The following is a 25,050-nucleotide window of genomic DNA, read 5'->3' on the forward strand; positions in this document are numbered from 1 at the left end:
TGTAGTCTACTTCATTGATCCCAATCCATGTCTAATCTTGCTTCAACATCACATGGTTTTAATTAGTGTAGCTTTATATTGTTTCCACTGATAGGGTCACTCCATCTTGTTTTCTTCTCAAGAGTATGTTAAAAGAAAACATACACCTTTGAATTTTAAAAATTTAACCTTATCGAGCTATAATTTTTATATAATACTCATCCATCTTTTGCTATGATGCCTTATGAATTTATAAGGTCATTTAACCAATACAACAGGGGCTGGGGATTTAGCTCAGCGGCAAAAGCACCTGCCTGGCAAGCGCAAGGTCGTGAGTTCGGTTCCCGGTACCAGAGAAAAACCAAAATACAAAAAACAAAAAAAATAAATAAATAAATAACCAATACAACAGTCAGTGCATAAACATCTTCATTGCCCTAAAACGTTCCTATATAATTCATCATAGTCAGTCTTTTGTTTTGTTTTGTTTTTTTGAGACAGGGTCTTGTTATGCAGTTCAGGCTGGCCTTGAGCTCACTTTGTAGCCCAGGCTGACCTCAAACTCATGACAATCCTCCTGTCTCGGCCTCCTGAGTGCTGGGATTAAGGTGCACACCACCATGCCCGGCCAGAGTCAGTCTTGTTTCAACCCCCAAACCAAGTCTGAGGCTATTCCAATTGACTCGCTGTCACTTGTCTGTATCTACCTCAAACACATGAAATCATAAAAATGTAATTTTAAAAATCTGGTACTTTTTTAGCATAATCACTTTGTGATTGATTCATATTATGGGAATATTAGCAGTTGATTTCTTTTGTCAATGATATTTCATAATCGTTAATCATTCACCTGTTGATGTAGAGTTGGATTGTTTATAGTTGGGTATTATTATAAATAAAATTGCCATGAACAGCCATAGAAAAGTTTTAGTGTGGGCAGATATTTAAATTTTGTGAGTAAATTACTAAAATAGAATTGCTAGTTTTTGGGTAAGGGTACATTTAATAATATAAGAAATTGACAGAATATTTTGCAACATAGTAGAATCCTTTTACTTCTCCATACACGATGCATTAGAGATTCTGTTTTTCCAGATCATCACAAGTATTTGGCATGTCCATCATTTTAAGTTTCACTTTTTAAGTAGGCATTTAGTGATAGTTCTTTGGAATTTCCCAAGTTATGAATGATGTGGGACATCTTTTCATTAGCTTATTTGCAATCCTTACTTGTTAAATAAAATGTTCAAATATTTTCTCCAATGTTACTGGATTATTTTCTCATTACCAGATTTTGAGGTCTTTTTATATTATGGGTTAGATCTTTCATGAGATGTTTGTTTTGAAAATTTTTTTTTTTTTTTTTTTTTTTTTTTTTTTTTTTTTTTTTTGTGGTTTTTCTCCAGTACCGGGAACTGAACTCACGACCTTGCGCTTGCCAGGCAGGCGCTTTGCTGCTGAGCTAAATCCCCAGCCCCTTGCAAATATTTTTGACCAATCTCTGACTTCACATTTTCTCAATAGTATTTTCCAAAGAATAGAAATATTAAAACTCTGATGAAGTTAAATTTATGAACTTTATTTCACATTGTGCTTTTTGTACTGTATCATTTTTAGAGAGAATTAAAAGAACAATAAAAATGATACAGAACTTCCAAACAAGATGATAGGAAATTAAGAATGGTTATTATATTGCATATTGTTATTTTCAAAGTAGTTGCTCAGATTATCAGATATAAGCATATAAAACTGATCAAACAATATAAGCACTAGCTGTTCCTTTCAATGAACTAATAGAAATTAGTAGTACAATTATCATAGCTATCTTGTGTGTGTGTATACAATACATATATATTTTTTTTTCCCTTCGTTCTTTTCTCCTCTTCCCCATCCCAGTTGATTTTTTTTCCATTTGAGCACTTTCTTTCCCTTTTATAATGTCTATTGTAGCCTTTGGATCTTATTTACTCTTTCAGTTTCTTACACTAGGGAAACAATATGATGTTTATGCATGTGAGTCTGATTTATTTCACTTTTAAGTGTGATCTATAGTTGCATCCATTTACCTATAAAAATCTCCTGTTTATCCTTCTTTATGGCTGAAGAGTACTCCACTGTATAAAACCACTACCTTTTTATCCATTCCTCGGTTGATGGGCATTTGGGTTGTTTCCAAGATTTAGCTATTACAAATTGTGCTGCTATAAACATGGGTGCACATATATCGCTGCTATAACTAAAGTTACTTTTATAACTCAGGTCTCAAGGATTTGTCATGTACTTGGTTTTACTTTGTGGTCCTCATATGCAATGCAATGTGGATGATCCAAATTCACAATTTTACTTATGAATACCCAATATTTCATCACCATTTGCTTAAAAGGATCCTTTCTGAATAGATTATTATGTCACCCATTATTATAGTTTTACCTCTTCCTTTCCACCATTATTTTAAATATAAAAACCATCCTTTGCTCAAGCACCATGAAAAGAAAACTAAATCAAACTCGGCCTGACTGTAAAACAGACATACAGGGTATTTTTCACTCGAGTGCTGAATAACTTTTGTTTCATTTTGTTTTGTTAATGTTCCTTATCTGTGTGCAGTTGTTCAACACATGGGCGGAACTGCTCAAGTCTAACCCTTGAAATGGAATTCCTAGTTTTTTAGATAAGTTATAATTGTATAAAAATGCTAACAAAATGTTCTGCAGAGCAGAACTGGTCAAAAATGTTGACCAATTTTACTCTAACATAGAAAGGGTGGGGTCCTACTTGTTCCACTCACTGTCTTTTAACTTTCTTCCACCACATTGCACTGGCTAAAAATTCCAGTTGAGCATTAGATAGAAAGAATGAAATCAGCCACCCTCTTTTCATTACTCTCCTGAAAAAAAGCATTTCATTTTTCACAATTAAATATGGTTTTGTTTTGATTTTTTTCATAAATGTCTTCTATGAGATTGAGGAAGTTTTCTTTTACTGAAAGCACTAAGAGTAGTTTTATCAAAAATGAATGTTATATCTTGTTAAGTACTTTTTGGCATATATAGAAATAATTATGAATTTTTCATGTTTGTTAATATAGAGCATTTACTGACTGATTTTTTGAAAGTTAATATGTGCTCATACTCTTCAAGACAGGTGAACCGAACTTGGTCGAGATGTATTATAAATAGCTGGGTAAAATGTGCTACAGTTATGTTTAGAATTCATATCTGTGTGTTAGTGAGAGATACTGGTATATAGATTCTTTTTAATTTTCTTTGTCTCATTTTGGGGTCAAAATAATGATGGCCACATAGAATTAAATGGAAAAGATTTCTTTCTCTTCAATGTTTCAGAAGAATTTATATGGATTTGTTTTTATTCCTTAACATTTTAAGTGAATCACCACTGAAGCCATTTGGTTTTCATTACTGAGAAAACTTTTAAATAAATGTTGAGTTTCTTCAAAATGACAGGGCTACTGAAATTGTTTGTTCTTGAGTGACTTTTGACTTTTTTAAGGAATTTATCCATTTTATCTAAGTTTAAGGTCTTAAAACATTTTCATAAAGAACCAGAAAGTATTTTACAGTATTAAGAAAAATCAAGGCTTTTATGTATATGTACTTGTGGAATCATTTAACATGTAGCCATTATTTTAAGTACAAAAACCATCCTTTGTTCAAGCACCGTGAAAAGAAAACTAAATCGAATTCAGCTTGTCTGTAAAACAGACATACAGGGTATTTTTCACCTCGGATGCTGACTAACTTTTGTTTCATTTTGTTTTGTTAATATTTCTTATCTGCGTGCAGTTGTTCAACACGTGGGAGGAACTGCTCAAGTCTAACCCTGTTTAACAGTCTACCTCTTATCCTACTTTCCACATGGTTTGTGCAAACAGAAAATATTTCTATGTGAACAGGGGCCACTGTTCTCTCCTCTACTTTCAGATATTTTTATTTTCACATGAAGCACTTACCAGTACTTTGCTGAATCCTGAAGGGAGACATTTGTGATTCTCTAGGATTCTCTCTCTCTCTGTGTGAATTTTTTTTCTTCTTCTTCTTCCTGTGCTGTGAACTCTCATCACCTTGGTCTTAGGGGACTATTTGTTCAACCTGCTCAATTTGAGGAATCCTTCAGGTTCCATTTGGATTACAGCCAAGAAACTCTCTTAGAGTAGTAAAGTAGTGAAATCAGAGACAATTGTCTTTCAATGGTCTATTGTCCAGTTTCTTGACACCACTGGTCACATTTTTTTTATGTTTATTACTATTTTTATAGTTTCTTCTAATAAGTATGTAAATTTCATCCTTGTATCAATAAAGAAACATATTTCAGAAACTTTATACATTTCTGTAAGTATATTCCTTTCTAATACTAATATCAGAATGCTTTGGGTTTCAGTATCCAGAAAATGTACATAACTAATAATGACTTCATCATGCATAAAATAGTAATTCCACAGAGTTTAACTACCAGAATATTTTGATCAGTACATATGATACATCATACATTTCATTTAAGTACTGAGATAACCTCTGGATTTATTTTTATCTTCATTTTCAACCCTAAACAATTACAACACAAGCAAAATCAAGGGTAAACCTGGGTGTGTCTAATTGTAAATGACCAAGTAACAACTCCATATGGGACTATTTAACAAGGTCCTTATAAGATAGTGGAGTTGAGATGGACAGATAGATAATACTATAAAGACACAAAAGTTTTAATATCTAGCCATCTCTCATCACCCATTTGGATGACAAAATAACATCAGATTTTTTAAAATGAAAATGTGACTCAAGTAAGCTTAGATTCTATTTTGGAAATTGATTTTACTTTCTTATTGTTTAATAATTTTAACTATTGATTTCCATCAATATTTCCCTATAGTAAAGTTGTCATGTCTCTAATTTAGCATGGGATATTTATTCTAAGCCTTAATTACTGTTTTTTAAATCAGAGTTATGACTCATAATCTACTTTGCCTGGATTTATCAGAACTACATCTAGAAACAAATGCTCAAGCATGAAAATTACCTGACAGTCACATAATTGGCATACTATTAATCCATATTTTTTTTCTTGAGATTCTAATAGAATTTGAAAGGGCCATGCTCTCACCTGCCTACTAGAGTTTGAGGCTAGTTTTGTTGGTTTGCCTCCACCACATGAAATAGGTAACAGTACTGTGCAGAATAACAGCCCCCAATTGTGTCCATGTGTTAATCCTCCAAAATGATAAATATAGTCCATGGCAAGAGGAAATTAACATTACAATTAAAATTGTTAATCATGTGACATCCCCAAAATAGTGCACTTTCTCTAGATTATCTCAGTTCGTCAGTTGTAATGTCAAAGACCCTAAAATGTGGACAAATATCAGAGTGATACAATATAAGAAAGACTCAGCCAGCCTTTTCTGGGTTTTAAGATGAAAGGAAGTCATGTGCCAAGGATGCTGGCACCCTGTTGAAGCAGAAAAGGCAAGAAAATAGTTTCTCCCCTTGTGCTTCCTGAAAGAACCAAGTCAGGCTGACATGTGCTAGCCCACGGAAGTCCATTTATCTCTAACCTCTAAAACTGTAAGATAGGGGCTGGGGATTTAGCTCAGCGGCACAGCACCTGCCTGGCAAGCACAAGGTCATAAGTTTGATTCCCGGTACTGGAAAAAATAAAAAAGAAGTATTTAAAACTGTAAGATAATACACTCGTGTTATTTGTAGCAGGAACTTTGTACTAACTCATTCTAATAGATACAGAAAATTAACAGAGTAACTGAAAATGTTTCCTTGGGCAAATTGTTGTATTTAGGTAAAAAGCATTAATATGTACAATTTCCATTCTTTTTTAGGTTCATAAGACTTTTGCAGTCACTTTTTTTTTCTTTTTTGGGTACCAGAAATCGAACTCAGGACCTCATGCTTGCCAGGCAGTCGCTGCATCATTGAGCTAAAAGCCTGCCTCTGTAGTCATGTTTTTAAAGGAGACATTATAAAAGACTACTTAAAGATAAATATCATGATTGAGTTGTCATATATATCTGGAAAAATAGAGAAAAATAGGTTGCATGATGATTGTCCTAAAATTTGTATGTGTCCATAAGCTGACAGATGCAGAAAGTTGTGACTTTGACCCAAATTTGGTAGGTAGGTATTTATAACCCCAGGGATAGAAATTAAGAAGGCTTTATGTAAAAAAAATAAAATTATATATATATATATATATATATATATATATATATATATATTCTGCCAAAAATGTATATATCAGGAAAAGAAAAACCTGTATAAATATTTTGCTACTACATTTACTGAGACATCATAAGATTAATATGTTACCTTTGACCTCTACAATTATAAGATGTGCTCAAAGTGGTGGCCATCAGATTCCAGACTTTTTTTAGTACAGGGAGCTGCTACTGGGTAACCTTGGTCACTGAGATTGCTGCATGTGAACTTTCAATTTTTTCTCTAAGCATCAGCAATGTAGTGAGTTTTCTGCGATATATGACGTTCTCCAGTGTCCCCCACGTGAAGTTAATACCATGTGTTGAAAAAAATTATTTTTCTTTTCTTGAAGTGTGTATGCGTGCATTTTTTTTGGTGTATTGACTGTATCTCCTCTAGTTATCTATGTGTGTGTGTATGTGTGTGTACAGCACACACACTCATGTATGTGTGTATGTGTATGTGCTTGAGAAAGTAACAGGGAGGCGGTCTGACACGGGGACAGTACAGCAGTCCCTGTGGCTCTGCAGCCTGGGACAGAGCGCTGGAAGGGGAGTCGTTTGCATGTGTGTTTGTTCACAAGTATATCAGATCAAGGAAACAAAAGAGAGGTTTGCTCCTAAAGATAACTATAAATATATTCTTAGTAGGTAAGTAAATCAAAACAAAACCACTTTAGCATCAGTGTATAGTTGAGCAATTTTTCCACGTGGAGAAAGACAAAACACAGGTCAATTCACCATGAAGATTTTAAGAGGCAAAATTTATTGAAAAATACTTTGTAGGGCTGGGGAAATAGCTCAGCAGCACAGAGCCTGCCTGGCAAGTGCAAGGTCATGAGTTCAATTCCCTGTATCAAAAAATAAAAGAAAGGAAAAGAAAAATATGTAGTATATTGTTGTATAAGATATATTGTAACACATACAACTATATGCACATATACACATATATTTCTTTACTTATTTATATTAACATTTGACAATTTTTATATGTAATATATCTTACATCACTTAAAACAGGCTTATGTTACATTATTAAACTATATTTTAGTGTATTACACTGTTTCAAAAAGTATCTATTTTATATCCTAAGTATAGTCTTAATATCTTTTAAACATTTTAAATATATCAAATGTTTTAGAATATTTTAAAATATAAATTTAACATCACTTAAGAATTTTTCAAGACCATATAATTATATACATAATGTTCATACCCACATTTTATTGGCATTGCATATATATAGTTACATAGATATGTTGTTATATAGATATATACATGTGTGTAGAAGGGAGTTAGAAGATATTCATTCTGTTATATGGAGCTAAAATAAACTCATTTACAAACTACAAATTTCACAATAAAAATAGTTTCTCGTTTAACTCTACATTACAAACCAAAATTAAGAACTTATTTTGTAAAATGTTTTGAAACCAGCACCTAAGGCAAAAAGGACTAAATCAAGGAGGAAAACAAAGGAATAAAGCAGAGCAAATGATATCTGAGAGAAAATGCAAATGCTAAAACCTAAGGGTACCACCTGGCTGGCTTTTAAAACTACAGAAATATGCGCTTCGCAGCTGAACTCAGCCTAATGCTCATGGCTGAGAGGCCTGCACCTGTTGAGGCCAGGGCCCACCGGCAGTCTTACTCCTCAGACTCTGCACTCTTTTGTTGTAGACCGGGGCAGGCAGCAACAGATGGCATTCTGCTGTCACACAGAAAAACATTTGCTGAGAACCATACGCAGATGCATTCTGACCATGAAATTGTGTGAAAGGTCTTATAATTTGAGAAATGAATCAGAAAACAGAACCATTGCAAAATCAGAAAACAGAATTGCAGAGAATTTAAGAAAGCTTTAGCAATCAGCAGATTATATGTATGAATGATCCAACACTTTTTTTCATGTCTTTCAAACAATGAACATTTTTGGTTTCCCAGTGTGCTCCCTTTCTAGTTTAATAAAAATTGTTCTCAAAGAAATAAAACTATTGTCTATTTTTTAATGGATGTTCCTAACATGTTAGATTTTATTCTTTTTAATATATCCATAATTTCCATTTGTTCTGAATAAACAGGAAAAAGTCTTATGAATCAGTAAGATTTATGAATCCCATTAATTTTACTTTTAGAATTGTACAATAACATGTAGGTTTCTATTTACTGCCTTAATGAAGATTCCTCCATAAATGTTAGTCCTAAGCATTCACATTGACATAAATTCTAGTCAGAATTTTCATTATGGTGACAAGATATGGTGACAAATATATGTTGTGTATGAACAGAAGTCCATAATTTAAGCAGTACATTAAAAACAATTATTAATTTCCACACATCATTGTTCAAAAGTTGGCATACGTTATATATACAATTTATCCAGCACTCGCAGTGTGGTATGTATTACCTGAGGATGGTTCTTTTCCATTCTTAAAATAATTCTAAAAGCTGGTATCGTTAATTCCATCTTGCAGACAGGTCAGGAAAATAAATTTGAATAAATCACACTAAAGATTTCCCAATTCAGTAATGGCTATTTTAAACCAAAATATCAAACAGCACCTTTATTTTTTAGTTATTTGTGTAGCTTTGGTTTTATGCTATTCTAGTAAAATGAAATAAGCCTTATTTTCCTGTTGAAGAATATTTCTTCTCCACCATTTATTTTATTTAAAATAATATAAATTATGCTTAACATTTTCAAGTGTTAGCTCAGCAGTCGGATTTAAAGGCCAGCTCCGATGCACTCTGTACTGTGACAATCAGTGAATTGCTTTCCATCTCTGTGCTCTCAGTATTTTCCTCAATAAAATGGGGACAATATCATTTTAAAGTTTTTTTAAAATATTTAAGTGATGACTAGTTTTGCTCACACATGACTGCTCAATCAATATTAGCTTGTATTTTCTTAGAAAACATGGGAGGAACTGGTTATGGTAGAGTTTAATATTTATAACCTCTTGTTCTTTCTAGAGATTTGTCTTTGAAACAAGTTGTTTAAAAGAAGACTGTAATTAATTTCTGCTCAGTGAAAAATTTTGTTCCTTGCTACGGAATTGATGAATTCTGAGATAATAAAAAATTTTTTCTTCAATTACCATTTGATTGGGTAACTCTTAGGAATACAACTAAAACATTAGCATGTTAAACAGATGTGGTGGCACATACCTATAAATCTTAGCAGTTGGGAGGTTGAGGAAGGAAAATCGCTGTGAGGCCAGCCTGGGCTACATAATATATTCAAGGCCAGTTTGGAATACATAGCAAGATTGTGTCAAAAATAAAAATGTCAGCATGTTGTTCTGCATTGTTTATCTTTCTGCTAACCTGCAAGGTTTGATATTATAAACAAGTAAGCATAAGGAGTTACTGCTTCAAATATTTCTTTTTCTAGCGTAGTTAAAATTGGATGATCAGCTAAATTTTCACTATATTTTATTTTGTAACAAGGTATTATATAGATTGTTTATATTGGATCCTTTTCAAGTGTGATTGTTCTTAAAATTTTTAAACAGCTTTTAAATTTTACATTTCTCTTCTAAAATATGTATTTCCATTTAACTAGAACTCTAAACCAGATAATGGTAAGTGTGAAGGTGGTATCTATATTATGAATTAAACCAATTTCTATTTTTGAGGATTGAAATGGTGAAATATTTTACCTTTGCAGTTGTATTTACTCTCGTCCATTCACAGCCACTATATTATTTATTGCAGAAAATAATCCACAGAAATTTAAAAATGCAATTTTACTATCATAATTTTGTCAGTAAAAACAGACTCAGAACGAAATGGCGTGCTCAAAATAAAAAAAAAAATAATAACTGATTGTGAATAAATCCAGAACTAGGGTTTATCTTCCCAATTTAAAGTGTTTATACTTTTTATCACAGCCATAAGCAGAGTCCTTTCCGATTAAACATCTTTTCTCCTCCAAAATACCGAGTGCGAGTCAGATAGGCAGACTATGAAGTGCCTGTTTTCAGCCAGTCTGCACAAAAAAGTCATCAGGCATAACTAACCGCTATCACAGCCACCTTCAAATGGGGATTTGAAAGAAGACACTTTGATTCTGTAACAGAAAACATTGCAGAAGCAAAAAACACCCACCATTTTATTTGATGAGTTTAACACTATCTCAACTAATAAATTGGCTGTCGTCCTTGCCCAGTGTAAAGATAAGGGGAATCAGAACTCGTAGATACCCTTTTCGGCACACAGGTTCACAATGACCCCCTGGCAGAGCACAGTTTCACTATGATGACTGATGAAACACTGTAGGAAGAAAAGGGCTTTGAAGGAAGAATTTTATTAGGTTTTTGAAGTGACATTGTTAACAGTGCCAAGGGAAAGATAAACATAAAAGCATTGCAAGTAGACAATAGTAATACAAGCTAATCCAAACTGCCCAGGATGTCCTTGCTGTCTTCACTTACTTTTGCATCGTTTATTGGATATAAACAACATTCTAAGATTATCATGCAACCTTTTCTGCTTTATATTTGACCAAAAATAGCATCTGAAATAAAAATGAGACACAGCTAAGACTTCAGTGTCATGTCATAAAAGACAGTTATTAAACCTAAAAAAGTGCAGTCAGTGCATACTCTGAGCTAGGACAGCACTCGAGCGATGAAGAAATGTATATTTTATAGTAGTGTCAGGATCACTGTGATCTTGAGCACTCGTCTTCAAATTGGACGGAGATTTTGAATCAGTTTTCTTTGCACTTATGTATTTGTATCTCAAATTATGAAATGAGTTTTACTGTCCCATGCTGGATTAGATCACTGACCCAGAAAATAAAGCATCATGTCTTTCTCCAAGGTCTGTGCTGTTAATAAAATCATCTTCATGTAATTGAGTGTCTCTAACAAGTTGGATATCGGTAAAAAACGACTAGAGGAAAGCACTTTCTAATTGACCCATTAGGCAGTTGTTTAGGCCTGATATCTGAGTAGATGCAATACCCTTTTCAATTTAAACAGCTAGAAATTAATCATATCTGTGGATAGCCATTTAAAAATATATGAACTGAAGTAGTCATATGTGATTATATGGCCCATGAAATAGTGCTTCTTTAAATATTTCTTGGGGTTTTGAATTTAGGTATGAACTTATTTTCATCTTATTTTTTGAAGAAATTATATAAAAAGGTCAAATGACTGATAATTTTAGGCCAGCCAGACATACAGGATAATAGTTTCGGCACATGCTTTAGGATATAACAGATTTGTCTTAAAAACAAATATTATCCTTCACCCTGCTAGTATGACAGGAACTCAAGATCCAAACTTCATTTTCTGCAATCTCAAAGTAGACCTAAAATATACAAATCCAATGAGACGTTCCCTTTGACTTCAAAATGTAGAGAAAGACTACCTTGGCCTCACCTAGGAGCGTGAATTCTCCTATCTGGCCGGGCTCTACTCAGCTCCTTCCTGGGTTCAGAAGAATTTGAGATCCAGAAGAAAAACAACAAAGGGACCTGTGGCCAAAGGAATATAAGTTTTGGATTGGTTTTTGAGTTTCGTGCTTTCTGCATTGTGATTTGAATGGTAGAATGATCTGTGTCTCTAACAAATACCGTATCAAGTTTTCAAAAGCTTATCGGTAATAGATGCTTGACATACTCAGTTCTGGGTGCAAGTAAGAAAGCTCCACATGTAGTTTCCCACTCAAAAGGCATTTGTTGTGTGCCAGGTGTGCACTCACCCTACAAAGTAAAAGTGTCAATACTTCAGGGCCTCTCTCTATGAGAATCACATAGTTAGCAAAAGACATATAGAGTTCATCAAATTACTAGTGTAATACAGAAATAAAAGAAGATATTTTGCATGCCATAGTCTGGCATATAAAGTTTTCTTTAGAAAAGGTAAACATCCACAGATATTTTTCTCTAAGTGACTGGAATTGCATTTTGTGGTAATTGTTTCTTATCTGACTCATTTTACATAGCTGTAGAACTTAGCTACATACTCATCATTATTACTTTTCACTGTGTTTGGTAAGGTATTTCTCAAATTTGAAAGAATATTATATGAAGAATGTAATGGAAAAGCCATTAAAGTCAAATTGTGTTTTCTTCAAACAAAAACTATATCTTTCTATACATGCACTGTTAGGGGAAAAAATGACATTTTGCTGTCATTTTTAAAATGTTTGATAATTTATCTGTTCTTAAAAACAGATGTTTCCCTGACATTGCCGAGATAGGTCCCTGCTCAGATGGAGAAGACAGAGAGAAAGGAGAATGATGTCTTTGATATAGGTCTGTAGGAGGGCTGGAGAAATCATGGTGCGTGTGGGAAGAACGTGAGAGGGCAAACGAGTTGAAGACAGTGGGAGAGATACATGGAAGTATGTAGTAATTCAACTATGCAGTTGAATTAAAATATGGAGAGAAATCAAGATAACTGAGTAAAAATGTAGACATACCCTAGCGTTAATAACTGAACACAGGAGAATGAACGTGATCCTTATGAGAAAGGACCACAAACAGCAGCACAGTAAGGGCACACTGAACATTAGGGGAAGTATAGTCTGAAATCCTGCCATTCTTTCCTCTCCGAGCCATGGACTGTGATGCAGGAGGGCTTCTGCCCCAAGCAGGGACACAAGGTTCCATATGCTCACCTAGCCCCCTGGCTGCAAAACTGCACCCACATGCAGAGGCACGTTTCTCTAACACTTAGTGAGTGCCGCACGCTAGCCATCAGGCTGTGTAAGGCCCTGAAGTCACGCTGCAGGGTGGTTGTGAGAGCCATTGGACAGCACTGTCTGACACTTGCCGTACAGAGGTCATCACCTAGTGGTGTCTCAGTGGATCCCACTACCCACAGTCAAGCCACGTGAGCTGCTCTGCGCTGGTTCAAATGAGGCTTGAGACCGTTAAGGCTTCATGGAGTCGATGTGGTGGATCACGAGTAGCATTTTGAAATGTACTGAAACGGAATAGAATAAAAAACAAGAGCACACACAGTACATGATGGAAGAAGTTTAAGTGAGAAAGTTATTTCAATTATTTATAAATATATCCATCTATGTGGGCAGGAGAAGCACGTCTTACAGGAGATTTGTTTCAGTCTTTTCTGGCTGGTATAAGAAAATACCAGAAGCTGGGCAGCTTGTAAACAACGGCGTAGGAAGTCCAAGATCAAAGCACTGATCTGTCGTCTTCTAAGTGTTCACTTTCTGATGCCATCTCACTGAACACTCACATGGCAAAAGGGACAAACGCTCTCAGGGCTCCTCTTACAAAGGTACAAATCTTATTCACCTGCAAGGGCCTGGACCCCTAATACTTTTGACCTTGAGATTCAAGTTTCATCATATAAATTTGATGGCATGGCAGGTGGTGTACTTAAACATTTAGTTCACTGAAAGACTGTTAAAAAATTTGCCCTACATTACCCTAAGAAGCACACAGCAAAGTGGAAGACTTAAAAAAATATCTCAAATTTCTTCATACCACTTCTCAGATCCGGTTCTGATGTAGGACACAGAATAATTTTGTTAGATCATCCGATAACAAGGTCAGGGCAATAACTATCATTTCAAAAGAAAGAAATCATGTTTCTTGGTATATTTATGGTATGTTCCAAAAGCTTATGGTTACCAGAAAGCTAAATGTTCATTGTCATATTTGATGATAATTCTAAATGTAAGGAAGAGATGAAAGAGATACATTGGCTAATCATTAACCAAACGGGGATGCTCACCTTTGTTTTTCAGAATTTTTATTTACTAAGCAGTAACTATTGTGCCCTCTTTGGCAGCATATACACTAAACAGTAAATATGATCTCGAAGTTAGCTAATATTCTTCAACATGTTATTTGCAGTAACTGCATTCCTTGAGAAATCAAAATATTTTGAGGGGTATGCAGACTCTCACTTATACTTAACATATTACTTGCATGAATATTTTTATGTATAAATTTTGTCAGGTTTATGCATCTCAAAATTAATACCTGAGGGGGAATTCATAGGGGTACAACATGACAATTTTAGGTCATTTTTAATATAAGGATGCCTGTTCTTCTGTTAGAAGGATATTTTACTACTCTAATCTTACTGACTAGTTCAGTATTCTCTAAAATTATATTATTTTATATAGAATTACAAGAACTTAAAGTGTTAAGGTAACAATTAATACTAATACCTGGAATCCTGTACAGTAAAACAAAAGGACATATATGTCAAATTTTAATATATCTGTGAGTTGTTTGCTGATAAATATATAGAGAGATAGGCATAACTACATGTATGCATGTAAATAAAAGGCCATGGAACCAGATGACCCACCAGTTCCTGTACTGTTCTCACACTGTTGAGGAGGAAGATGTACAAAGATCAGGGTGGAGGCACCCCTACCATAAGATGTTAAAGATGGCATTCATGGGGCTGGAGACTTAGCTCAGTGGCATAAGCGCCTGCCTGGCAAGTGCAAAGTCATGAGTTCGATTCCCGGTACTGGAAAAAAAAAACAAAAAACAACAAAACAAGACACAACAAAACCCCCCAAAAAAATATGGCATTGATGTCTTTGCTTTTTCTACTCTATACCTCATTCTGTTTTAAAACCAGCTTTACTGGCAGATCACAGTATTCAGTGTGGAAGAGCATCACGCCCAACTTGACTATTAATTGCAAAGTAACAAATATCTAGGTTTAAAAGTATATCACTTTTAAATAAATCTTGACCATATTAGCTTATAATTGGCCTTCCATTTGCTACTTAAATTATTTGTAAAGATTACTATCTATTTATAGAACAAGTAGGTTGTTTCTATTTTCTTCTGTAAATTATAGACTCATTTCTATTTTCAGAAGGATACTACCTTTCATTATGACTTCTCATTTCTTGTCTTATGTATCACTGAGAAAGAGTTTTAGTTTTATGTTGTTCCATTCTCAAGTATTACTTTTCATCTCAATATTTTGCTACATTGTACCGTGTTGGTGCCTACTTTAATTCACCGTGGGCAGCAGTGCTATTCTTTATTATGCACCATAGCAAAATAATAATGGGGCAACGCAATTTAACCTAAAATAATTGAAGAGAGAAAAATAAATTAGATTGAGAGATGTGAAACAAAGACTTGACTATTAGGTAAATCTACTTTTCAAATAGGAATCAGATACCAAGATGTACTTATCAGCTTATAGAGGAACACACGTAAGTTTCTTGCCACTTGTTGTTCTAATAGCAGCACATCCGGGTCTCCATGTGCAGATAATAAAATGAGCCTGGGTAGCTGAAGTTGGCAGAGCCAGTACAGGGTTCATGAAGAGATATCGCTGAGGCAGGCGACCTCTGCCGTCAGAGCTCAAACTGAGTGCTAAGAAGTTGTGTTGAGTCTTTATTCTGTACAGTGCAACAAAAAGGAAAGAAGCAAATTTCGAAGTTAAACTGTAAAAAATAAAGACAAATTTCTGATAATTTTTGTGCTTCCACCTACTGATCACTCTCAGCTGTCATAAGCATAACAAATTATGGAAGGCGGCATGTGGTCGTGATACTATGTACTGTAGGATGACACGCTACTCCAAGAAATACTAGAATACAGGGTGGAAAGGACTGGAGTCAATCTTTATGATATACTAAAGGAAGCACGGTCTACTTGTATGGATAAATCTATAAACATGGAGTAAATGTAGTTTAATATTTTACTATGTTGACGATGCCTCTTATAATTTATAGCATTTTAAAATCCAGGAAACAAGGTTCCAGTAATGATTAAATCAGGCAGGCAGTGATGTAGGTATGGGAAACCCATTGAAAAAAAGAGCGATTTCAGAAACAGCTCTAAGTCCATTCATATCGTTTGAATACAAAAAAATAACTTTTCAAATGCATGAAAAAATAAATGGTTATTCAATAAATGATAACAAAACAGCTGCTCCTTCTAGGACCATTGGTTAGATTTCTACTTCACAATTTACAGTGAAATAAATTGCTGATGATTTAAATATTTTATTCTTGAAAATAAAATAAAGTTCATTTTTAAAGTACCAGTAAGTATTTCTTATAACCTTAGGGGTGGGAATACTTTACATATGTGATAAACAATCAAAAACAGGAAAGGCAAAGAAGCTCCTATTTGACTGTAAAAACACTCCTGGAGCTTTAAAGCAAACAAGAAAACAATATAAACTCTATCACAAATAAAGTTTAAAAGAATTGTAAATTTCAAAACATCTGTCACATCAGGAGAGGCAACAGTTAATAATTTTTAAAGGCTCATATAAATCAAAAAGAAAATTAATAATGCTGCATTCAAGTAACCTTCAATTTACTTTATATTAGTCCCAAAGTACAAAAGTGTTGATGCTGGAAATTCAGAAACACGCAAGAGAAGTTGTGAAGGGCTTCCTTTAAATGAAAAGGTAAAAGTTCTCAACTAAGCAAAAGAAATCCTGTGTTCATGTAAAATATTGTTTTATTATGAGGTTGCTAATATCTCCAGGACAATATCTTGAGAAAACCTTTATATAATTTTTGTTATGGAAGTGTAATTATATGTTATTATTAGCTACTGCTGTTAATCTCTTATAGAGCCTAATTTATAAGCTTTATCAGGGTATGTATACACAGGAAACACTAGCATACACCATGTTTACTACTATCACAATGTTAGACATCCACTGGGGTCCCCTGTAGATAGGACAGACTTTGTATTACATATTCATAATCACATAGTCATTCTCCATGTGCATGTATACATGATGAGCTTATTATCTATCATTCTTACCTCTTTCAATTTAATCTTCCCTTGTGTGGAGGTCTGTCTTCTGAATTCATTGTTATTTGGTTAGAATGCTATCTTGAACATTTGCTTTATATACAGTGCATAAGGAATCTACTTTTGATCCTTTGATTCTAAAAATGTCTTCCAACCTAATGAAATAAAAGTTTTCTCTACCTGGTTAGAGAACTATAGGGACTCAGTTTATTATCAGTGACTTATGCACGCTATACCACCCTCTCAATCCTGCTAGAATCTGATAACTATTCATTTTTACTTTGTGAACTAGGAACTTTTTGCAGCTGAGAGCTTGTAAGAATTTTCTATCAATGCTTTGATTTTCTCCATTGAATATTTATCACTTCAATGATTAGGAAAAAAAGTCAATAAAACTAGTTTCTACAAAACAACTTCATAACCATCATTTAAATCTCAGAGAACCTGTCAGAGTATTACTCAGCTTTCCTATCCTACTTGATAGATGCAAAAGAATGAAAAATGTTAGAATCATTGATTCACAGTTTGAAGTAAATGTGTCAAGATTGTGTCCCAGCTCTGCATCCCATGAGCAACAACAATGATTTCTACTGTGTAGAAAATAAGACTTTTCTCTTCCGTTTGCCTTCTTTACTTATATTGTTTTTCTTGACTTTATAATACATACATACTAATACTTCTGACAAAGAGAAGACAAAAATGAGAGTAGAACAAAATGAGAACATTTTAAGTGCTACATTTCATTCAAAAAGTAAGTAACTGCAAAACCAGAAACAATTTTGTGTTTATATTTTTTGATCCCCACTTCACTTATATACCCTTTTTAAAAATGTGATACTACCCAAAGGCACATTTTGCTTTCACAACATATAGAAATATTGCATAGACTTGAAAGAGTTTCAGCATATTTCTACTAAAGAATTTAATGGTAAGAATAAGAACCAATAATAAATGCTTTATTCTCCTGTAACTCTCTTGTTTACCCTGATAATTGCATTGTTTTTCATTTTTATCCTTTTCCTTTAAGAAATTTGACTTTTTAAATCTTTGGACAAGGAAATATCAGTTTACAGTAAGCATTTTATAATCATTGATGGACAGTGAGAATTTTTTTTCAGCACTGGATTTATGTTTTCATTTATCTTGGCAAGAATTCTGCATATGTGAAAAATATACATGTGGCAGCATAGAATATGCAGGTGCCATATTTGTATTTTTACTGCACTGAAAGATTTAGGTGCAAAAGAAATTCCCAGGAGGAGAAAGGAAATATAATTCTATATCTTTCCTTTATGCTTTTCCTTGTCTTTTATAGAGGTGGTAATGGCATCAGTTCCAGTGTGGAAACAGTAACTGTATTACTTCTCTTAACTGATTGAACCCATTCTGGTTTCATTGTGGTTCTCTTTTTTTCCTCTCCTTCTGCTGACCTTTCCTTTCCCCCATCTCTTTACCTATATGTTTGCTTCAGTATTCACCCAAAAATTACAAACCCTAAGAAATGCAAAACTGAGAAGGTTAATGAAGATTTTTCTAAGTTCATTAGTGTATTGGATATAGGAAAGGAATGTCCAGTGCACCTGAAAACAAATGAGCCCAACCAGCTGAACTGGGAGGGGGCTTTCTGAACTGCTCCACCTTTGACACAGAGGGCCTGCTTCACGGGAATCACATAATGGTTCTAGTCATTTTTGTCTTCAAATTTACTGAGCAATACTGGCAATCATGTCAGAGAGAAAATGTGTGCAAGAGTGATGGTGCTGTTAAAAACCCATGGTTTTCAAGTTGTTCTAATCAATTTGAGCACATAAAATCTCTAGCCAATAATGTCACAAGTATTAGGAAAAGAGAAGGTGATTTTTTATTCTTAAATTTTTTCTCATCTTCAGTCAATAGATCAAAAAATGAGATACAAAACAAAATCTTATTTAAACATGATGCCCATGTTTTATAAAACTCATAAAAATTCTATTTTCTTATGCACAGAAAGTAATGTAATCATGTGATTTGTTGTCAAAAACGTGCCGTTACTAAATGATACTCGATATCACCCTTGCATATGGAGAATTAGGTGCTCACTATTTTTGTATTAATTAGGGGCATATTTTACGATACACTTCACTCTAAAATATAAGAAAACAAAGTAACTTTGTCTTTGGAACTAGGCAATTCACCAGAATCTGTCTCTACCTTAGCACCCACCCAAGATTCTAAGATTTATTTTCCTCACCAGTAAAATGGAAACTATCAATTATTATGCTTTTACAATAGTTAAGTAATTAAAATGTACTATTTAGCAAGGTGCCTGAAAAACTCCTTTCTTTTATTCTTTAAGTGTTGTGTCTGATCCAGTTGTTGACCCAAGGTAAATAAGCAGGCAACTAACCACCAACCACAGGAACAAACTGTCCAAAATATACGGGGAGACAATATTTCAGACAAATAGATCAGTTTAGTATTTTGAAACCTCATCTGCGCTGAACTATGAAGAACTGTATGTGTTCTTTTGATCAGAGCAGAAAACAAAAATTTGGGAAGGTGTCTTGGTTACTTTTTTCTCGTTGCTGGGACAAAATACCTGATGCCCAAAATTAAGGAAGGAAAGGTTTATTTTGCTTACAGTTCGTGGAGGTTTCAGTCCATACTTGGCAGATTACAAGGCAGACTGGCATATGGCAGAGAGCTACAGCTCAGGGCGCAGAACACAGCAAAAGCAACAAGCACACACCAGGGAGGAATGGCAGAGGAATGGCCTCAAGCACTCTTTTCCTCTCTCTTACATATGCAAACTATCCACCCCAGGGTGGGTGCAGCTCTTACACCCATAATTAAACTCTAATAGCCTGCCCCATGGCCACATGAGGCTTTGGAGGGACACACAGACATGAACCATAACAGAAGGGCCTTTTTCTTTATCCTTGCATCTTACCTTCAGTTCTCTAGACTTTATCACTTATTTGAAAATGAAGCAAACAAACACAAGCAGGAGAGAAGAAAGGCAAAACAAGGGTGCAGTAATGCCCACAAGTAAGTTCATTTAACCAGAGAATGAAACAGGGGCCCAAAGGGGAACAATCTGCTCCATCTAAAGATAAGTATAAAAGAACAGGCTTGCCCTTTGCACTGGAGCTTAGTAAATACCATGTTCTTGAATCTAACAGCCTGCGGAAGTGAAGAAGTAAGTCTTTAGCTATCCCTCAGGGATACAAAACCTGTGGCTCTATAGCTGACTATTTACCTATTAATATTCCTATCTGAATGTTTTCAATTATTGGAGGCCCATCAATCTTTCCATGTCAAAAGTGAACTCACTATCATGTCTTTCAAAAACTAACTTGCCCCTCTGACCCTCCCATTTCTGGTAAGCAGGTCAACTTATCCACCAAATACCTCCCAGTTGGAGCCTCAAGATCATTTCTGGATCTTTTCATTCTCCAGCCAACTCAAATATGCAGCTAATCTCCAATATCCAGTAATATGTTATGTGTTATCTTACCATGAAAAAGATCTAAATAGACAAAAGTGAACATAATATAAGAAACTGAACTCAGCTGTCACCCATACTATCCACTTTCTTTCTCTTCCCCAGACCATTAACTTTAGTATTTCTGAAACATAGCCTATTTCTTTCTTCTTGATGCTATGTTAGTTAATTCTCCAAGTCTTTTAGTGTTCCATCAGATCTATCTGGATCTTATCTAGTTTTACTTATATTTTAAAAATTATTTTGAAACTCAGATCCAATCATGTTTTTTTCATCAGTTAGAATCTGTTGATAGCCATCCTTAACCCCACTAACAGTATTTCCAGATTCTCACCATGCTTTCTCTCGTTTTAACAATACCTACCCACAGAGACTTTTGCCCTATGGCCTCTACCCTCATACCCAGTGTTCATAGTTTAATTTTCCTCTACATTATGCTCCTCCTTCACAACGTTAGGCATTAGAGTAAACTCTTTTCTTCACCTGAATATATTTTCAGGACTCCTTTTCTTCACCTAAATTCTTCCTTTTCCTGAAATGCCTGGGTCAACCATCACTTTCTTTTCAGATAATCTTCATTCTTTTATACTGAAAATGACCCCAGAAAGCCATTGCTTTCTCTGAGTTCCCTCTGCACTACTAAATACCTCTTTTATTTGATATATGCGCTACACAGAACTAATTTCAGTCCTCATATGCCTTTTCCAATTGCCATGGATCCCATTACGTTAGGGGCTGTGTATGTGCCTTTGTTGTTTTTGTACTCAGCATGCTGGAGGGGGCCCAGCAAGAAGTGTTGATGACAGAATGCCAAATATTTCTCCCTATTAACAATTTTCAATAACATTTTAAAACTAATCTCAATGTTCACTATATTATAATGTGTTTTCAAGCAATATCTTAATCTAAATCTATTTTTGATCATCCCACAGGAACTATTAAGTGTTGAGTTACACTGAGCAACTCCTTTGACTGGTCAATTCATTTTGAACATTAGCAAAAAGAGCACAAAGGAAGCAGATTTTTATTTTTTGAAATTATCTCTATCTAAAGGAATTTTCTTCTTGAAGATTGATTATTATGAAGCTGGACACTGCAAAGTTTAAGGCTATTTAAATAATTCATATTTATATATTACTTACTTCACAAAGATAATTTCTTGCCTGTCTCTCTACTGTCTGGAGGGAGGAAGGGAACTAACTTTCCAATAAGTGGTATGTTACTGAATAAGATTTATGTGTGACCATTAGGGAACGCTAGGACCATATTACATATCCAGCCCAGGAGATAGGAAGGTAAAGAATTTATTTTATTTCCAAATTCTTGGTAAGGAAGCTAAGAGGCCAGAGCCCAAAACTATACAGGAGGGAGACACACAAAATTCAATGTCAAAATTTTCCTGCCTTTTAATAGGTTACCCCAGACTAGTAAAATTATGTGGGAATTAAATAGCATATTGGTATGTTAATTTATTTTTAGAAACATGATCAGGTGGAACAAAATGTTTCATTTTCTTGGATTTTGACCAATACCTCAAACCTAGTGGGTCCTTTTACTCTGTGTCTTTGCATAGAATTTTTGCAGCTATATTCCACAAGGGATACAGCCCTCATCGTTTTCTGTGTTACCAATAACTGATCTGAGAGTATAATTTCTTTTAAAGTTTAATATAAACTTCTCCCAATATGCTGTGAAGGGAGTCAAATTCAGAGATATAAATGAAAACTTTTATTTTAATAAAAACTCAATTATATGCTTCTCCATTAACTTGCCTTTAGAATGTGAACTCTGACAGGAGGGCAGAGATCCTGACTTTCTGATTAATTTTTACTTACTTCCCAGTATAGACCTTCACATGTGGGAACTGAGAAACTCTATAAATATTTGAGGGACTAAATAACTGAATCAAATCCAATGTGGGTAAAATATTCTCCTTCAGACTTGAGTTTGGTGGCTTTTGTTCAACTTATGAGCTACTCAGTTAATTTTAATGAATGGTTTAATTTCTGCTGTGTGTATAGATATATATTTCCTTCCTTAATATATACATACACCTGTTATTAAAGTATTAGCCTTCAGTATTTTTTATAAAATAATTCATAGTTCATCTGCTCATCATATTTTCAGCAACACTTCTAAATTCCTCTAAACATGAAGAAAGAAAACTTCCTTACCAAATACTAAATCTGCACATTTTAAATATTTCATTATTTTTAATTTTTAAAAAATTAGATGCTTTAGATGAACTATTTCAAGTATCAACAATTTCTGGTGTCATAGCCGGCAGAGTCAAACTGCGAAGCTCCTGCCTGCCCTACATCATATCAGCTTTAGGGAGTTCAACTTATTTTTTAATATGTCTCAAATTTTTTGGCCTCTGGCGGAAGTTCAGTACTGTTCTCCTATCTATATACAAGGATGAAACGGCCACATCCTAGCAACTAGAATTTTCAAAGGAATTAGAGATTTCAGCTCAATATACCAGAATGGAAGCTATGGAAGCTAGAAAGAGGTTTCATGCCACAACATACAGACCCCCCCAAAAAACCATAAAATGTGTAGCTAGGCTAACTTTATTTTTCTCATCAGTTAGAAAAGATAGTATTTACCTATCAAGCTTAGGTAAGGTTTAAGTTATTTATGACAGATTTAGAAAAATATACAACTCATTCTTTCATATTGTCTATGTGTAATTGTACTAAATGCTATGCATTTCACCCTTTAAAAAACCTTGCTTAAGAAGAAGAATTTTATTCAATGTATTTTCCAAGCCTAACCTATTTTTACAGTGATTCCTCTACATTATCTCTTCATGTGCCCCAGTTAAGCTTCCTGTACACTGGGAAAAGCCGCAATCATCCTCAGGACTGTCCTTTTACCCAACAGTTTTTGCCTTTACTTTCCTTCTTTCTCACCTTCTTTCTAGTAACTTTTAGGTCTATCATATTATTTTAAGTCCTAGGGCTGGCAAAGCAACTTACTACTACTTGATGGTTTAAAACAGTAGTCCTTTAATCTCTCACAGCTGTGGAAGCCAGAAGTCCAGAACAGAAGGGCTGATGGGGCCATGTTCCCTCCAGAGGATCTAAGGAAGGAACCTTCCTTGCCTTTTCCTAGCTTTGTGGTGACAACGGGTTTTTCTTCACATTCCTCAGCTTGTAGCCACATCCTTTCAGTCTCTGCCTCTTCCTTCATATAGCCTTGACCTTTGTCTGGATATCCAAATTTTATGGGAACTCCAGCCCACTGGATTAGGACCCACCCTAATTTGGCATGACCCCATTTTAATTTGATCCTACCTGCAAAGTTCCTATTTCCAAACAAGGTCAATATGGAAAACTCTAATGGAATAGGACTTGAACAGAGTTTTTTGAGGAACATGATTCAACCCTAGGAGGGTCTTATATTGACTCAAAAATATTCTTTCTCTCCAGTCCATTGTAAACACTTATGAGAATATAATTTCTAATTAATTATTTGATAAATAATATACATAAGCTTCCTGATTTTTAAAAAGAGTGTCTGAACCTATATCTTTTCTGGGATGCTATAAGACTATAAGGATAAGGATCATGATATCATTTATTTTGTGTGTCGGTGTGGGTTTGTGTGTATGTACATACACATAGGTACAGACAGAAAGTGAATAATGCAAATAGTATTGAATAGGTGCATTAAAGAATAAAGAAGGAGCTAGGGAGTTAGTTCAAAGGCACAGTGTCTGCCTGGCAAGTGCAAGGTTGTGAGTTCGATTCCCGGTACCAGAAAAAAACCAAAAACTAAATAAATAGAGTACACATCCAATAATGCAAAATTTTGCTAAGAAAAAAAAGATGACCATAAATAGAACATGATGACAGCATGCAAATTTATAATCTCTGACTTTTTCATCTTCACTTATTTTATGTTTTTGAATGTTTATAACATATTATAAATTCATAGTTCAGCATGTATTTATTGAAATTTTTGTAATTAAGTTACATAAAAAATTGAAAACTATTCTAGTAGATTTGATAGTTACATTTATTGCTGTGGAATTGAAAGATCTAATTTTCTTTGCAGTTATAAAAAAAGTCACATTATAAATGGTGAATGGAAGGTGAATTCTTCAGGATTTTCTTTGAAATAAACACTGCATTACCTTAAACTATTTAATAGTCAAAATTCTCAAATACTGAGAGAAAATACAAAAAAGGCATAATGATTGTATGAAATACTATTTTAAATTGATATGTTCACAGATGACAATGAGTGTGGAAATTTAACCCAATCCTGTGGTGAAAATGCAAACTGCACCAATACAGTGGGAAGTTATTTCTGTATGTGTGCTCCAGGGTTCAGATCCAGCAGTAACCAAGAAAAGTTTATCACTAACGATGGAACCTTCTGCATAGGTAAGTTCAATGATGTAACTTAAAATTTGTACCTGTGTCTCATTGTTCATTTTCTCTGCAGACTCAGTAATGTTTGAATCAATTTCTACCACACCCTGGTTGAGCCCTAGTTGCTAAATTCTTTCAGATACTTTGCTAATTCTTTAATCTTTATAATATTGTTGTGTCGATAACTATAAAACACTTATAAAGTATATTAGAAAAAGAAGTAAACTATTTCAAA

At 34.3% G+C, this 25,050-nt stretch overlaps 1 protein-coding gene across 1 annotated transcript in view; it reads left to right on the plus strand.

Moving 5' to 3' along the window:
• Nucleotides 1–25,050, plus strand: part of Adgrl4 (adhesion G protein-coupled receptor L4) — a 92,092-nt gene that overhangs the window by 20,462 nt on the left and 46,580 nt on the right. The window contains exon 3 of the mRNA XM_005385180.2: nt 24,675–24,827. Coding sequence (XP_005385237.1) covers nt 24,675–24,827 — 153 coding nt within the window. The remainder of the gene's footprint in view (nt 1–24,674; nt 24,828–25,050) is intronic.

The sequence above is a fragment of the Chinchilla lanigera genome, unplaced genomic scaffold (assembly GCF_000276665.1).
Source record: "Chinchilla lanigera isolate Chin_1 unplaced genomic scaffold, ChiLan1.0 scaffold00022, whole genome shotgun sequence".
NCBI lineage: Eukaryota > Metazoa > Chordata > Mammalia > Rodentia > Chinchillidae > Chinchilla > Chinchilla lanigera.